The 18720-nt window shown below is 37.8% G+C and overlaps 1 protein-coding gene across 8 annotated transcripts in view; it reads left to right on the top strand.

Annotated features, from left to right (window-relative positions):
• RPTOR (regulatory associated protein of MTOR complex 1) overlaps nt 1-10447 on the top strand; it is a 552432-nt gene extending 541985 nt beyond the window's left edge. For 2 of the 8 annotated variants that reach the window (XM_074224961.1, XM_074224958.1), the window contains exons 33-36: nt 3140-3226; nt 4388-4504; nt 5399-5528; nt 6724-10366. In XM_074224961.1, coding sequence (XP_074081062.1) covers nt 3140-3226; nt 4388-4504; nt 5399-5528; nt 6724-6792 — 403 coding nt within the window. In that variant the 3' untranslated portion in view covers nt 6793-10366. Of the gene's footprint in view, nt 1-3139; nt 3227-4387; nt 4505-5398; nt 5529-6723 lie in introns of all 8 variants that reach the window. The other 6 variants (XM_074224960.1, XM_074224956.1, XM_074224957.1 and 3 more) reach the window with 6 other exon arrangements.
• Nucleotides 10448-18720: the final 8273 nt, after the last annotated feature.

Below are 18720 nucleotides of genomic sequence, written 5' to 3'. Positions count from 1 at the left end.
TTGTATCATTATTAAACATATATACACCTGGTGGTGTAGCATTCAAATTCTTAGAGGAGAAACTGAATGAATTACAAGGAGACATAGACAGCAAAACTATAATAATGGGGGATCTCAACTTCCTTCTCTCAGAAATAAATCTTACCACAAAATAAACAAAAAGGAAGTTAGGAAAGTGAATAAAATCTTAGAAAACATATATAATAGACCTCTGGAGAAAACTGAATGGGGATAGAAAAGAATATACTTTTTCTCTGTAGTACATGGTACCTATACCAAAATTGACCATGTACTAGGACATTAAAAACCTTACATTCAAATGCAGAAGGGCAGAAATAATAAATACATACTTTTCAGATAGTGATGTAATACAAATTACATGTAATAAAGGGCCATGGAAAGAGAAACCAAAAATTAATTAGAAAGTAAATAACGTCAAAGAATGAGGTGGCACAGTGGATAGAGCACCGACCCTGGAGTCAGGAGTACCTGATTTCAAATCTGGCCTCAGACACCTAATATAATTACCTAGCTGTATGGCCTTGGGCAAGCCACTTAACCCAATTTGCCTTGCAAAAACCTAAAAAAAACAAACAAAAAAACAAACAACAAAAAATATAACTTTTCAAGGACCCCATCTTGCCTCTAGAATAAATTTACAAATGCCTCAGCCTGGCAGGTAGGGCCTTTCACAATTTGACTTTACCTACCTTTCCACATTAATAAAATATTCACCTTTACAAACTTTATGTCCTAGCCAAACTGGCTTGCTAGCTATTTCTAGAACCCAGTACATATCTGGCCTCTTTGCCACCTTCACACAAACATTTATTACTCATATCTGGAGTCTAAATCCTACTCAAGCCCTGCTTCTTTGGATAGTTTCTACAAGGCTAAGCTTAGATGCCATCTCTTAGGCAAAGCCTTTCTGATTCTTCCCATCCCAGTGAGCTCCATCATTCTCGTTCTCTCTGTCTCTCTTTCTCTTCTCCCCCAATCCCCCCCCCCCCAGTTTAAAAGTTTAAAAAATGTTTATTGAATTGGCTTCTCAGTTGGCTATTATCCCAAGCAGACTGAATGGAGTATAGTGAAGCTCCTGTTGTATTGCAGAATAAATGATCATGATTGTTCTCAGGCAGAAGGAGAAAAAGTATGTTCTACTTCATATTTTGAGCATGTATTATTTTCCTGCCCCAAAATTTCAATGATTTCTTTCCTTTGCTCACAAGTAAACACCTCAGTCTGATCTTCCAAATCCTCCCCAAACTCCTCTTTCAAAAGTGCCATGTTCTTTGCTACTTTTGAGCTTTTGTCCATGCTTGACCTTTATCTCTGCCTTACCATAACCATCCAAGGCTCATCTTAAGTCCTACTTCATCCAAAAATTTGATGGTTTCTCCTTCCTCTCTTGTTCTATAGCACTGTACCATTCAAATCCTTCATCATGTATTGAATCAAACTAATATTCACACATTTTTTCCTAGTTAGGTCTTGTCTCCTTAACTGTCTCCTAAGGGTAAAAGTTCCTTAAGATGAAAAACTATCTTACATTTGTCTTATCCCTTGCAGTGCTTACCACATATATGTGCTCAATAAATAGTTAAATGAAGGAACGGCTATGTAATCAGAAAATCATAGAAGTCAATTGGTAGGTACCATAGAGGCCACGTAGACCAGTTCTTTCATTTTATAATTTAGGAAACTCAGACCCTGAGGAATTAAATGACTTTCTCAGGATCACACTGTCAGTGAGGTAAAAACCATATTTATTGAGAACAGGGCCAAAATTGCTTTACTAACTATGGTCATGGGCTAATGATCATCCATCATAAAGCTGGATTAGAATGACCTTGAAAAACAATCAAGCATTGATGCAGTAGTCAATTGAGAAATTTGTACTTTTATACTTTTCCATTGGGAGCCATTTAGTTTTGAATCAGGCTAAAATAAAATTAAGAAGTTTAAAAAGAAACAGGTGTCTCATTAGATCACCTTAGATTCCTCTCCATTTTGTAAGATTCTCAACTCAAGAAAAATACTGCCTGCCTTTTGTGCCATTAACAGGAAAGCCCACACATTGATTACCTTTGCTGCTGACTGGAAAAGGTGGATAAGGCTAAAACATTTTCATCTCCTCACTAGAAGCAAATAGAACTAATGATCAGTGTTCCAAGTCAGAAGACCTAGGTTCTAGTCCTGGCCTTAGACTTGTCATTAATAACCTTAGACATGTCATTTATACATTTCAATTTCAAGAAATATAAAACACTGAACCTCATTCCTGTTCTTCTTGGGTCTACAGGCCTGTTTGTCAGAATAAATGAGTTAGAGCGATATGAGGTATGGGGGGAAGGGGTGTGTACACACACACAAAGCATTTGAAGGTTTTTAGGAGAAAGATGCTTATAAGGCCCTTCACCAAAAACCTTATAGAATAGAAAATTTGGAGAAAACACTGGAGGAGAAAATAGCTATGGGCTTTTAACCCATCCTCCCTGACCTACATTTTTTTATAAGAGGAAAGAACTTGAAATTATAGTTGAGACATTGACCCCATTGTCAGACCCCTCACCCCCCAGCTTCCCATAATATCCCATAAGGATATTAAGATATTACTAGTCCTTTTTTACTGTCCTAAAAATTTCCAAAATTTATAGATTAACCCAACATCCACCAAGGCCTAATTACACACACACACACACACACACACACACACTTAGCCTCTGCTTGCCTCAGTTTCTTCAAAGTTAAAAGGTGGGAATAACAGCACCCAGCTTGTGGCAAGGATCCAATGAGATATCTACAAAGTACTTGGCCAGAGACTGATACACAGTAGGTGCTTAATAAATGCTTTTTTTTTTCTTTCTGATTGATCACTCCATTATCCTCAAAAAAGAGTTAAAGTACAGGGATCTGCACCTTTGGGAGCAAAGGAAAGTGTAGCCTGTTCTTCTCCTATAACATTTTACCAGCCAACTCCCAATCTTGGGGTGAAAAGTGTTCAGGTGCTTTTTCCATGATACCTCTCTTTGTAGCCATCAAACCCAAGAACCATGAATCTAGACAGAGCCTTCTAAGTTGCACCAGGGTTTCCAGTTGGTAATTGAATGTCAAGAGCTCCCCCCTTCTTTTTCTCTAGCCGAGTTATGACCTATCGTGAGCACACTGCCTGGGTGGTGAAAGCACACCTTCAGAAGCATCCTGAGGGCCACATCATGAGTGTCAGGTATGAGGGGGCAAGATTTATAAAACACTGTGCTGTAAAAAGATGTTTTTCATCTCCATTAAAAATGTGTGTCTGGTATTTAAGCATCCAGGAAATGCATTTTGGCATTTCAGGGAAGTCATTAACTTCTGCCTAGGACTGGCCAAAGGGTCACTGATTAAGGCAGAAGGTTGGTAAGGAGATCTGTCTGTGTCTGTCAGTCTGGCTGGTCTTGTTTGTTGAATCCTTGGGGCATTTTCCTTAGCTAAGCTTCATTGCAAACAGTAAAGGGAACAAAGTAGGGAAATTCCCCAAGGGAGCATGTGTCCCCTGTTTTTCCCTTCCATAAATTAGGCAGACAGACTATAAGGAAGAAGATGAAACAGTATGTGTCTGTTGAGCATATTGCTGAGCAGGATTACTTCACCATCTAACAATTTTCTGCTCATAAATCCATGGCTGTTGCTTGGTAAATACTGTGCTGAGAGTAGTGAATATTTATTTGCCCATTAAAGGGACAGCAGAATGTAATTTACTGTCACAAAGCTACCATGCCTTCTTCACTGAGTTCTTTCCTTATTTGTGGAAGGCAGGTGGGTGTTAAAACTCTGCCATATTGAAAAGGGAGCTTAACACCATAGCTGTCAGATGTATGCTATTATTGGGGCATTGCTCCCAATCCCACAGAATCTAATCTTCCTGATAAAATATCAAAGAAATAATCCATGCGCTGCTTCTGCCCAGCACTTTATTTGATATTTTCAGAACCAAAAGAGATTGATATTTCTAGAATGGGCAATGATAGTTGCCAATGCCAATTTACCAAACACTTCTTTCTCTTAAGAAAAAAAGAAAATTACCCAACCCTGGTTTCCCAAATAAGTGAAGTTTAAAAGAATGCCAAATTTTCCATGTTGTTATCTGACTGTCATTCAGAGTCCAGGATATTTTGAACTTGAGCTATATTTATATAAATAGACAATTAGAGTCTTTTTTCATGTACCAGAATAAAGGGTCTCATTCTAGGTTTGAGATTGTACCTGAATCCCAATAGTCCTGGCCCTTAGTCCTTGATGAAGTGTCTTCCCTGGAGAGGTACCCACAGTCTACTCCTTTGTCAAGAGAATTCCTTCCATCAGATTGGCCCAAGTCATAATGCTTGAAAATGTTCCCTCTTGGCAGTGTCAATGGAGATGTACGTTTCTTCGACCCCCGAATGCCTGAGTCTGTGAATACCCTCCAAATAGTGAAAGGATTAACAGCCCTCGACATTCACCCACAAGCAAATTTGTTTGCATGGTAGGTGCCAGTCTTCTCTCTTCCTTCCTCAACAATCCTCCTTTAGTGCAAGAGAGAGAAAATGTCATTATTCTCCCAATTCCTGCCCCCACACACACATACCCCTACCACATACTTTCTTACTGTTAAATTCCCAAGAGGAAGAGAAAGAGGAATTCTTTATCATCCTAGACCTCTAAGTTTCATGGTCTCCACCTTCATTGCCTCAGTGTAAACAGCAGATGCACTTAGGAGGAAATGTTTATAATATCATGAACCAAGAATACAAAGTTTCTATTTCCTTGTTGCCCTAAGAAAGCTCTAGGAATTCCAGCATCCTTAGAGCTGAGGAATTTAAAAGTGAGAAGAAAAAAATGATCTGATTAACAACAAAGACAGCAACCACATACCTCTACCCTTGCTTAGGATAGGAGAGAAAAGGAATAGTAGTTTCTGAACCTTCAATTCATGCCGGGCCCCAATTTCCCTTCTCTCTGGTTTTGTTCCCCATCCACTGAAAGTGGATCTGAGACCCCTTACTCAAAGAGATCTTATTCAAAAGTTCCCAAGATGTCAAAGAGAGACACAAAGATCTATCTCTCAAGAAGGGTTGCTGAGCCCCAGCATCCATATTATAGAGAAAACTCTATTTCCTGACCTTCTAATGAATAGTGTCACTCTAGGGGAAAACAGTTTTAATCCACCCCCAACAGTAGATCTTTTCCAGCTGCCTCTAAGTGAATTGAAGAGAGTATCTATTTGTCTTCATTTCTGTTGACCCCTTCTGCTCAATATTTGGGGCAAATCCCATTTTAGGAGTGACTTGTTTTAGCTCCCTCTTGCCTTTATTTCACACACATATGTGCAAAAAGTAAAATCTTGACTCACACATGTTTTCTCTTTCCTGCCCAACAGTGGCTCAATGAATCAGTTCACTGCTATCTACAATGGGAATGGAGAACTAATCAACAACATCAAATACTATGATGGGTTTATGGGGCAAAGAGTTGGAGCCATCAGCTGCTTGGCTTTCCATCCGCACTGGGTCTGTATCCATGCATCACGATTTCTGTGGTTGAATGAATGTTTTGCTTTGTTAAACTGGATTTATACTTGCCCCCTGAATGGAGCTAATAACCTGTCTCCCTGTACCAATCAGCAGCATCCATTCACCTCTGCTCCTGGGATAATTCCAGCTTCACTCACCTGAGTTCTGGGGCCAGTAGATCCCAGGAATAAATGATCTATACCTATATTCTTCTGTCCCCATTTACTTCCAGAAAATCCCAAGGAAGCTGACAGTATTACTGAATAAAAGATAGCCTGTGGAGCTCTTCAGGATAGATACTATTATTGATATATTGACGTAGGTTCAAAAGCAGAAAAATCAGCTTCACTTGGCCCTCCTGTGAAATAAAACCAATAGCCTTCAGCAAATAATGATATCTGACTATCTTCCTGCACATTTTTTTCTCCTTACAAATGCAACCCAACAAGATCAGTTAAGTTAAGCTGTTCAGTCTGGCCATTAATAATCCATTCATTTAGTTAAGTGTTCTGTTTTTTTTTTCCATTAAGTTGCCTTCTTCCAGACTGAAACTCAAATTCAGGAATTTTTAACCATTTTTGTGTCATGGGCTCTGCCTATGGTGAAGTTTATGGATCCCTTTTCAGAATAATGTTCTTAAATGCAAAAATAAAATACATAAATATTCCAGAGAAAAATAATTGTAGTAAAATATTGCTATTATAATATTGTTTAAAATGTTACAGAACCAGGTTAAGAACCCCTACTCTAGAGGATTCTGGCCCCAAGATTTTTCCTGAAATGTATTGGATGAAATATATAGAATTTGTCCTTATAGGATTAGCCTAGAAAGAAAAATGCAAGGCACTATGGGTAATATGCAAATTTCTCTTAATAGAAGACAGGTAATGCATTGTTCCAGCTACAAGCTGGCAGCTAATCACAGCCATCATTTCTGGGCCTGCCTGGAATAGCAATGTGTACAGTAGGATTAATGAAAACCCTTAGGTGAAAGACAGACTGTGCACATCATTGCAATTTGCACCTTCTTAAATCCGTTTAGGATCAAGATAGCCAGATGACTTCATAAGTGATTTGCATATCGCTGCCCATAATGCTTTTTTGTCCTCTTGAGTTTTTGTGCTTGGGCCCCTGTGGGAAAGTAGGCTGAGCAAGCTGTTTATTCCTCTCTCATTTGCTTTCTCTTTTGCAGCCTCATTTGGCAGTTGGAAGCAATGACTACTACATCTCGGTGTACTCCGTGGAGAAGCGTATCAGATAACAGGAGCCTGCAGCCTCCCCAGAGACTGGGTTGTCCCTCCCAGGCAGGGCTGTATCTCTCCTGTCATGTACATAGTGAAATGATCGACTTGAATGTTTAGTGTTGGCTGCTACTGCAACCTGTAACTTGAACATTTTTTTCTTCTGACTTAGCTACTGATGATTTGAGGAGAGACAGTTGCCTGCTTTCTTTTGTTTTTGCTATAATGTCTAGAAAGTAGAGGAAAGGAAGGGGATTTTTGTTCTTTTTGTTTTCAATGATTGCTTCTCTGCTAAGAACACAACTTCTGGGCTCAAAGGACTTGAACAAACCACACCTGTTTTTGTTACCATTTTGGTTGAGGTTTTTTGTTCTGTTTGGTTTTTTTGGGGGTGGGGGGAGATCCCATTAGTTTTGTGTATTTTATCTTGCTAGAATCTTAACTGGCAAATAGCTTACAGAGGGAAGTACAGACTGGCCAGGGGCTTGTGTGTGGGGAAAAGCAAGCATACTTCCTATCTCTGCAGACAGTATCTGCAGATGGTAATGCCTGATCTGGCCATCTGTGGACTTAACTCTAGACTCTGGGCAGTTGTGATGAAGCCAGGGGAGCATGAGCCATCCATGCAGCTTCTCCCTATTTCTTTCCCTTCCTACACAGAGTCGGGAGTGCACTCTGTTTATTAAGAATGTTTGATGGTAGGAAGTAGGAAAGACCAAGAAAAGGATCAAGTAGAAACATCCTACTGAATTGTGTATATGAATGGAAACCCCAAGTAAGGCAACTTTAATGGAAGGAGATGAGGATGAGGAGTGACTGAACAACTTTCCTTTGTTGGTAGGAGTGCATGATGATAGGCGTGAAGAGGGATATGATTGTTTACTTTCTCCTTCTTTCTGTCAGTCCTACTCTGATTGTTATTTATCAAGTCTGTTTGTTTTTTAAGTTGTTCTCCTTCCTCACCCAAACAAATCCCATCAGCACAAGGTGCTTTGCTGGCTCTGGACAGATGGTAGAACCCTTTGGTTGTTATAGCTGTTGCCTTAAACCACTGGGTTTCATTTCTTGCAGAAGTGCTAATATTCAGATTACTGGCAGGCTCGGTAATTCTAAGCCCAGGAGCATGCCTATCAGCTTGTGTGCCCACATGTGTGTTTATATGTATAAGAATAGAAGAGCAACTGGACTCTTGAATCACCATGGGTCAGTGATGGGTATTTTTTCCCAGGACAACTCATTCCCTTGTTCCTGGTCCTTTTCTCCTATATCCTGGTATAACTGAGATATGCATCTTGCAGAATGTAATGCAAAAGAGACTTCCCTGGTGATTGCTTTAGGATATGGGTGTGTAGGGGTGTATGTGTGTGTGTGTGTATGTTTGTGTGTGTATATGTCATGTGCAGCCTAAGAGAAAAAAATACAGAAGGGATAGTGATAATTATTTTCCCTGTTAGGTGCCAGAAGAATGTAATCTTAAGCAGTGTTTAAGAACAAAAATGGCATTTACCAAACTTAACCACAATGATGATATTTTGAAAAACATTTTTTTCCAATTTTCTTTGGATATCACAATTATTCATAGGCTAGTGTAGTGGCCTAATTAATTCTGCAAATAATGAGGCCAATGATAGTGGTAAAAAAGTAATGAAATATTTTTGTTCGCTTTATTATGGAAGGCAATTCAACTTTACCCACAGGATTCTGTCTGATGGAGCTATGACCCAATTGTCCTGGATAAAATGCCAGGGAAATTCTTGGTCTTGAGCAACCCCTTGGTGAGTTGACTATGAGGGCTCTCCTGAGGAGGTACAGGGCAAATGAATTTCTCCTTCTAGCCACCCTGTAAAAATGTACCTACTAAAAGAAAAGCTATTGTAAGATGTCGATACTGAAATTCATGGTGAGGGAGGTTCCTCCCCACCTTGGCCTTCTCCAGGAATGATGAGGTTAGCTTGGATAAAATCATTTTGGTATCAAGAGGGCTATACAGTTGCCCACTCACTTCCATGGCTGGAGAATGACAAAAAGCAAACCACTGTGGAACTTTAATTTAAAATAGGTGATTGAGTTAGCAGTAGCTGGTAGACAACAATGTTGGTAGCCTGTGCAAATGATGTGTCTGTCCATCAGGCTACTCTGCTTGTCTTCATTGTGTCCAAATTTAGGGTTGAACCAGCCAGCCTCTACTGAACAGGAAGGTTCAGAGAAAGTTCTGTGAGGTATCCATCATTAGGTATTAATATAGCTACTAATCTGCAAATAACTGACTAACAAAGTTGAAACTCCAGAGATTTTTAACCTAATTACATTTCTCTTTGTTCTGAGACAAAACCTTTACCTGGCAAAATGTAGATGGTTTGGGAAAGAGAAAAAAAAAGTTTTTCTGCCTGCAGTCCCCAATTCTTTCCAAGTTGGCATAGCCAGGAGAGACTAAATAACTTTTACGGTTAGCTTTCATTGTGCGTCTGTGTGTTTGTGTATGTGTGTGTGTGTGCGTGTGTGTGCATATGTGTATGCGTGTGCACGTGGGCTGTATTTTCAGAGGTTTGATGCGAAAATTCAATCATGAAGTTAACCAAGGCTCTAGAGAGCATCCTACCTAAAGGTTCATTTATCTATTTATTTTACAAAAATTAAAAATAAAAAAGACTTTAAAAAAATGGAATTGTAATGTGAAAGTAAGAGCAATGACAAACAATAAAATGTTAATAAAAAATAAATGCAGAAATAGCTGGTCATCAGTTTTTTCCCGGAAGGGAGAGAGAATGAATTGTTTTATAGCATAACAATGTCAAGTCACCTCTCTAATGGAAATTTATGACATACGAAACATTTCCCTCATTGTCCCATAAGAAAGATAGAGCAATTATGATGATGTCTATTTTACAAAATGAGACACTGAGGGTCACAGAGATGACCTGAATTGTCCAAAGACAATTCTGTTGGAGAACAGTGGAGACAAAGCAGTATTACCAGTGGGAATAGGAGACTGTTGTGAAGGAAGACATCCTACAGATATACCAAAAAAATGGAAGGACAGATGGTCAAATGAAAAGCTGTACCCATGGGTTCCCCTTATTGAACATATAAAGTCATTCTAGCTGTAGCATTGAACTCATCCCCAGTCCATTATGCTATAATTTCTAATTAAGGTCATTCAGAGGCTTCCTTGAATAATTAGAAACCCTGAGAAGGAAAACTGATCCACCTGGCTCATGCTATGGCTGATTGCCAAAGAGAAGCCTCTTTTATTGGATGGTAGACCCAAGAAGTATGTGATCTTTTTTAATAAGCATATGTCCTCTGGGAAATTCAAGTTCCAAAAGTTATCACTCCATCATCATCTTTAAAAACTCTTATTTCTAGATTACTGACACTGGATTAGGTCTGAGTTAGTAAATACACCTGCTTTTTGCTCCTTCAAAATAGTTAGAAACAGTTTCAAGGGAAGAAAATTTCTTGTGGAAGAAAATTCTGCATTCTTTATTTTAGGCACAAGTCTACCAGAAACAATTTTTGTTCATTTTGATTAGCCAAACTTAAGTACTTCTGCTTAGAAAGGGAACCATAGGCAGGCAGAGTCATTCCATGGCTCTAAAAATGTTTTAACATTTCAAAAATTTAAGTCATTTCAAAACTATAGTATTCAGAATATTAGAACAAATTCCCCAGTGAGAACAATTTCAGTACTCAGGATAAAGTTCAGTTAACATTTTGCTTTATCAAACAGAACAATAGTTACTTAATATTTTGTCACATCTTTAGAGAATAATTTTCCTAAAATTTCTCAAAACCTCTTTGACCACTTCCTTTGAGGATTCTTTTTCCCAGCTGGTCAAAGATGAATTCAAGAGATATTCTGGGGCGGCTAGGTGGCGCAGTGGATAAAGCACCGGCCCTGGAGTCAGGAGTACCTGGGTTCAAATCCGGTCTCAGACACTTAATAATTACCTAGTTGTGTGGCCTTGGGCAAGCCATTTAACCCCATTTACCTTGCAAAAAAAAAAAAAAAACTTAAAAAGAGATATTCCCATTAACTAAAGTTGTGGAGGAGACTTTATTTTTCCTTCATAGGACAGTTGCCAAATCTGGTGGTTCAGTCTTTTCTCCTTTCTATCTCCTCTGTGTCCAAAGAACTGAAACCTTTTACCTGTAAAACTCCTCCAAATCTGAATGCTTTACCTTTGGAAGCCCATTTACTTCAACCCTCTTCACTTTACTATCCATCTTCTTCCCAACTCTCCCAAACAGTTTTCAGTTCTAGAACTTCCACTCCTCTGTTACTAGAAAAGGAATGTCAATCTACCATCTTAGATTCTCACTCCAGGTATTTTTCCATTCCAAAATACCCCTCCCTGGCTACATTCCCTTATAAGTGTAACTCGTTCTTTAACAAGCCTTTAGGTCAAAGAATTTTGGCTTTTATTTTTGTGATTCCAGTTTTTAGCACATAGTAAGCATTCAATGTTTTGCCATTCATTTATTTTTGTATTTATTCTACCATATTTCTTGCATCCAACCCCTTTTTACTAGTGGAATGAATCCTACTTTACCTCTTGCCTAGACTATTGCAATAGCTTTCTAATTGATCTCCCTTCCTCAGGCATCTCCCCACTCCAATTTATTGTAGATAGTGTCACACCCCTTTTCAATACTAACCTATTGGTCCTATGATTGCTTTTAAATCCTTGTACAACCTGTCTCTAATCTACCCTTCCAGCCTCATTATACATTATTTTCCTTCTGGATCTCTATAATCAACCAAATTGAACTTCTTGTTCCTCACATAAAACATCTCATTTCTAAGTTTATGTACTAGCTGTCCCAATGCCTAGACTGTATTCTCTTATTTGAGCCAACTCCTGAAGTAAAGAATTCTTTGCTTTACACTTGGAAAAGGCATGTCAGTCTATTCTCTTAGATCTCTACTCACTTTCCTCCAGATACTCCAATCCAGAGTATCCCTTCCAAGCTCCTACTTCCCCATGTAACCACCTCTTTCACAATCCGTGAGGACTAGGACTATATTGGTTTTTTGTTTTCCACCAGAAAAGAATCCATTCTTCACTTTAAGAGTTGCCTTAAACACCACCTTCTCCCAAAACTATGTCAGATTTCATTTATCTGTATATACTTGTCTCCCTCCATTCAGAGTAAGTTTCTTGAGGGTAGGGACTGTTCCATTTTTTTTTTGTCCTTTGCCTCTTTGTTTGTGGATTGGTTGGTTATTCACAATTTGATATCTATCAAATTCTACCTCATAAATGTCATTGAGATTTGGTGAGATGGACTCATTAATAGAATATATCTTATAAAGAATATGTTCAATTAAAAATTAACAAGAGAAGTAAAAGAATCAGTAAAATAGCACTGTGTATTAGAAATATTGCCTTGTGAACAGGTACCAGAGTAAGAATAATTAGGTGAGGATCAATGAAGGGAGAAAGAAAAGCAATTTTAGTGCTTGAGAGGATCATAGGCCCTGAGGACATACAGAAGCAATAGAAGGAGTTAAGAAAACATCACAAATCTGTCCCAGAGTCATGAGGACCTTTAACTCTCCAGATATCTTTTGGAGTTTTCTTGCTCTCTCTGCCAAAAGCAAACCAACTATCAAATGTTTTTACTTGCCTTGATAAAGAGTGAAGATTTCACCCTTCAAAATGTAGGAACAACAAGGGACCTGCTATTCTGGACCTAAGATCTGCTTGATAAGTGGAATTAGTTGCTGAAGTAGATATGTTCAGAACCCTGGGAAGGGACCCTCCTCCCTCCTTGGAATTCACAACCAACACAAAAGAGAACAGTCTAACATATTAAGACAGCCTTTAATGTTTGTGATTATAGATTTCAGAGTTCAGAGAAAACATAAATAGGATCTCATTGCCTGAGGTTCTATAGGAAAAGTCAGCCCCAAATAATTCTGATGAGGAAAGAGAAAAAAGAGAACTGCTACAAAAAAGAACATAACTACTAATTTAATTCATTAAGAATGCATGTATAGAAAACCAGGAACAGGAAGCAGGTAAGGATGAATATAAAATATGATCTTTTCTGTAAGGATACAGTCAGGAATGCCAAAATTCAGAATAAGCCAAGGTGATGATGACTACCAAAGGGAACACTTTTTTAAAAAGCATTTTTAAACCACTTTTGGAGCCAGAACAATGTCAAAGAAATTGATATTGCCATCCAACTTATATTTTGCTTCTTTTTTCCTTATGAAGGAGAATCAGTCAGCATATTGAAAGGAAAATTCTTTGGGCTTTTACCCTGATTAATGAGGCAAAATTCAGGACAGAATTAAGAGAAGTTTATTATAAATATGTCAAGGTAGCAACACATCAACTAGCTGATTGTCCAGATTTTATTGATAACTATTGAAATGAAATAAACGCAATTCATATAGGTCAATATCAGAAAAAGAGATTGGGCCCTTGCATCTTGGTTCCTCTCTAAGATAGAAGTAGTGCATGGCAATTTCCAGGTAGGAGGTGATGATTCCATGAGGAATAGGAGACTGACATCTCTTCCCAACACGGACAAGCTGGTCTGGAAACAATGGGTCACTGAATCAACATAACTTTAAGCAAGCAGAGTTTCCTGACCTACATTTGGGGAGCACCAGGCACAACTTGGGGGATCAGTGGGGGACCTCTGCCAGAACTTTAAGCAAGCATTTATTAAGCTCCTACAGTTTAACACTGTGCTAAGTGCTGTGGTCATCATTTTACTGCAGAAGGAAAAACTAAAATGGTTAACAAGAAGTTAAAGTCAAAGCTAAGCAAAGTATTGGTAGTAGTAGCACACTTAGCTGTCTTCAGTGAGTTAAAGTCAACAGGGTAGGATAAACTATATCCCCAAATACTGAAAAAATTGTGAATTTGTGCAAGTAAATTCTTCTGAGCAGATGTGATTGCTGAACTATTGTCAGTGATCTTTGAAAAATCAGGAGGGACAGAAGATGTGTCACAAGACTTGAGACAGGCAAATGTTTCCTCAATTTTCAGAAAAAAGCAAATGAAGTCTGAGTCTTCAAATCACAAGCCTAGGAGCTTGATTTTGATTTCTGGAAACTTACTAGAATATTAGGGTTTTTTAATTGTGATCATTTAGAATTGGAATAAAAAAATCATTAAAGTCAGAATAGCATCAACTAACAAGTCATGGAAAGAGTTAATTTGGGGAGTAGGGAAATATTTGTAGCAAGTTACTCTGATAGCCAAAAAAAATGAATTGATATATATATATATATATGTAATATAAATAAATGTTGCCTAATAGATAAATGGTCAAAGGATGTGACTAGGTAGTTCTCAAAGAAATCCAAACTATCAACATCCATACTGAAAAATGTTTCAAATCACGTAAAAGGAGATGCAAATTAAAACAAATTAGGAGTTCCATCTTATACTCATAGAATTGGTAATGGTTACATAGAAGGAAAATGACAATTTCATTTGCTCTTTCCAAAAGGAAAGAACTAGAATCAATATTTGAAAAAATGATGGAGCAAAAGATACAGTCTAAAAGCACAGCTCATTCAATAGTGTGGTATGGTATTCTTAGGAAGCAGTTACTTTCCCATCATTGGAATTATTTTAGTAAAAGACTGGGTGTTGTAAAGGGGATTCCTTATTCAGATACCTCTGAAGTTCCTTCCAACCACAAGATTCTATGATTCTGCAAAAACCATGAAGCATCTGCCACCACAAGCTTGAGAGAACCAAGGACAGCAGGTGATAAACTTAAAGAGTTATTGTCCCAAGAAGAAATACATTGTATGTGCTTTGGCAAGGGCCAGGCCTGCTATATCTCCCACCCAGAATACTAAGTTATCCTGAAATATTAGAATGTATTATCAGACACTTAAGCTCCCATCAACTGTGTCTCCCCCCATTTCTTTTGAGATCAGTGCAAGACACTGGTACCAGTACCAGTTATATTTAACCACTTAAAATTGGTAGCTTTTACAAAGGGATGTTTACTTCTAAGATAGAGCAAAAGAGGAAATGTATAAACATTTTCCACTTTACCTCCAGGGCACACTCTGCCCTATATAACCTTAGTTTCTGAGACTATAAGCTCAAAATTTAGCTCAGTTCCTATATAGCATTGATTCCATCAAGTTAACATCCAAAGGTAGCATCAACAATAAATCTTTGTTTTAGCTTTTACCAGAATGGTTCCAAAAAATTGATTCTAAAGATTGCTGCTTGCCTTTCAGAGCATCAGTGTTAGGCTGACTGCTAGCTACAATACTTGTCCTTGTCCCCAAGATCTGAAATTTCAAGATACCAGAGTATACTTGTGTTGTTTTTTCAAATTCAGTAGGTCTCAAAGCCCCACTTCCTTTACCTAAATCAAATAAAGAACAAAAAGGCCAAGGATCTAAACCCATTTCTTAAAAGCCAAATAGACTCAGAGGGAAGAACCCCTAAGGCCCTTCCTTTTACCACATAGTCTGAAAAAAGCACTGAGTCCCCTCAGACATGAATGAAGCAAAGAGCCAAAGTTGGCTTAGGCTTTTTTGGAAGACATTGATAGTTCTATATAGACAAACAAACCAAAATATCTCCCAAACCTTCATGGTTACCCAACTGGAACCAATTACAGAATGTCTCTTCAAGTTCCATAGACTCACCAAGACACTTCCCTGACAGCCAATAATCTGTCAGCACAATTGTCCTTGAAGCCATCTCTCAGATTCTCCACATGGGGAAGCTGCATCAGGCACACATTCCTACAGTACTCTCTCAACTTGTGCCTTTGCCCATTCCTTCCTTAGTATTTGAAATTGAACTCTCTCTCTCTCAACTATGAAGGAATAGGAATGAAAGGTATTATGTGCCAAGAACACTGGCATATGAAACACTGGAGATAGAAATTTAAAATCAAGAAGTCCCTGATCTCAAGGAGCTTACCTTAATTCTATTAAGGGAAGATAACATAAATAGGTAGGTAGATAGATGAAAGATAGATGGGTGGATGGATGATAGATAATTTATTAAACACCTACCACAAGTCGGGCATTTTGCTAAAGGTCAGAGATACATATACAAAAAAAAAAATCAAAAATCAAAACATGCTTAAAGATGGTCTCAAGGAGAATGTATTCTAGAGGGGAAGATAAAACATAAAGATAAGATTGAAATCAGGAGGAATGAGGAAGCAGGGGTGGGGGTAGGGGGTGGTCAGTGGGAAAAGGTGCCAGCAGTAGGAAGATAGAGTTGCCTGGACAGTGAATTTAGCTGTGATTGAAATAGATGTGACTAGCCCCCCCTCCCCCAAGAAATGGTGATCTGGGAACTCACCAGGAAGGGAAAGGATGTTTTGGTTTGAATGGAAGGAGTGGGGGGGGGGGTGTAGCCACAGGTCCTCTAGAAGCAATGGTAATACTGATTTCATTATAACTCCCAGAGTTGGAAAAAAGATGGTTGGGTTGTAAGTGAAGGATAGTCTGAAATGAGGTTATCTATATAAAGTAGGCTATGTGAATTTGCACTAATTCACACTAATATTTTAACTCTCCCAAGGGAGTTTCAAAATAAAGTGGATTATCTCCATCTTTTTTAAAAGTCCTTCTATTTCTTCAAGGTCTAATAAAAATACCTATTATATACTATACCCTTTGCTTGATGCTAGGTTTATAAAAACAAAGCAATCAAGGGAAGCAGTAATTATTGCCAGATATAAATGAATACAAAAAGTATACAAAGCAAATATAAAATTTCTTCCATGAAGATTTCTCTGACACCTTGCTAGCCTAGAGAAAAGCATTCATTGATTTCTACTTCTTGATCCAATATTATTTGAACTGGCGTTAAGCTTGCCTCTAATTTGGGGCATAGGAAGACTCATAAGAGACCAATTTTCCCAGAAAACCAGAGATATATAATAAGAGAATTTCTGAAAGTTAGAATATTCACTAAAATGCAAAACCCACAAAAAAAGATTACCACTCTTTCTTAATCTGGGCAAAGAGAACTGTCTATGAATAACAGTCACATATCTATCTCAAAGGGGCTACATTAAAAGCATCAAAAAATAAATAAGCACCACCTCAAAAATCATAATGAATCCTCAACTGGATCCAATGAGTTAAATCTTTGAAACTAGAAATCATTGTGTTTTATCCCTTTATATTAACATAAATAAAATCCTTCATATTAAAGAGATGGAACCACTAGAATTCAAGTGAGCTTTGTCAATTATATAATGAAACATCCTATACTGTATATTATTCTCCATATCCATTATCCCATATACTGGTAAAAGCTCTGATAAAAGGGACTACCCTTTCCCTTAGTTTTGAACAGAATACATTAGAAACTAGAAATATTAGTCCTGAAAATACACCAACACAATTTTAGAAACTAACAAAATTCCTTTATAAACCCAAAGTATAACAAATAACATTATACTCTTAGGCAACTTTTTGATTATACTCAGGAAAAATACCCTTGTACTCACTTCCTTTGAAACAAAAACCAGAAGATGCTTTGCTAAGTATTTTAAGAAATTGTACAAATAGTTGAATAACAACGCTTTTGTAGTAGTTCAGATGATGAGGAGAAACTATCTTCATCTATGCTTCCCATCTCAGTTCTATAGTCTAATTGTAATTCATAAACTATTAGTGTCCTGAACACTTGTCAACCCTAATCTAGTTGGCTGCCATAACCAGTCCTCTTCTCTAGTTACATGGATCCTCATCACCTGCAGTATGTTTTCTTATAGATAAGAGGGATGACAGATATGAAAAGAAGATCCAAATCAAATATATCAACCAAATTAACAGTATTTTATTAATTGCCTAAAGTTTATTCATAGGTAAATATCTTCAATACTTCAAAAAATATGTGGTTTCATCCTTGTGGGTACTACTTCCATTGCAAATTACAACTCTTCCATTCCGAAATGATGGGTTTTGTGAAATGCTATAGTCAAAAAACGTAACTGCCTAGTGGTCCATGAAGCTGGGGTTTGTAGAGAAAGTTCAAGAGGAGAATCAGGAATGCAGCTAAGAGAGGAATAAAGCTGGGGCCATGTCTGATCATCCTCCTTAAAATGGAGGTTCTGGAAGGAATCTTTGGGAGAGGTCAAGGGGCAGAGGGTGTGAAGGTGTGAAGACCAGGGGAAGAGTGAGTTTCCAGGGTATATAGGGTTGGGGTGGGGTGGCATTGTAAAAAAAGATCAGGAAAGTCACAGCAGTGCAGACTGGACAAGATGAATACCAAATTTAGGAACAGACAATGGGCCTAAGATTTCATTGACATGGGGAACTCCCAGGGGAAGAAACTTCCTCTACCAATGCAGCTTCAAGTCTTAGGAAGTTGTCTAGAGACCATGTGTCCCAAGTAGTATTCGAATACAAGATCTTCATAGTTTCCAGACCAGTTCTCTATCTACTATATCATACTACCCTTTCTATTAGTATAATGGGATATTAATGTATCATATGAACAAGTCCAAATTGTTCAAATTGATGTAGAATGAAGAGCTGAGAGAACAATTTATAAAATAAGTACAATAAAGCAAAGAAAGCCTTAAGACTGATGATGAATCATAAGTCCCACTTCTTAGCTGTGAGTTAAGATACTAGAGTTGCAAAATGAGACAAATTTTCAGACACAAGAAAAAATAATATTCCCATTTATGTAGTATTTTAAGATTTGCAAAGGACTCAGTGTGTTACCTCATTTGACTGATTTGATCTAGGGTTTTGTCATACCCAGTGAAAATTTCAATAATTATTTACTCAGCACCTACTATATATATATAGCCCTTTTGCCAGGCCCTGAGGAGGATTACCAAAAAATTTTAGATATGTTATCAAATCTGTAGAAGTTTGTGAACTAGTTAAGAGAATCAAGGAATAAATCAGCTAAATAACATTACAAGACACTCTCATCAGTCCTATATATGGATAAAAATGAGTTATAGAA

The sequence above is a fragment of the Macrotis lagotis genome, chromosome 2 (assembly GCF_037893015.1).
Source record: "Macrotis lagotis isolate mMagLag1 chromosome 2, bilby.v1.9.chrom.fasta, whole genome shotgun sequence".
Taxonomy (NCBI): domain Eukaryota; kingdom Metazoa; phylum Chordata; class Mammalia; order Peramelemorphia; family Peramelidae; genus Macrotis; species Macrotis lagotis.
This window is presented reverse-complemented; position numbering and strand designations above follow the sequence as displayed.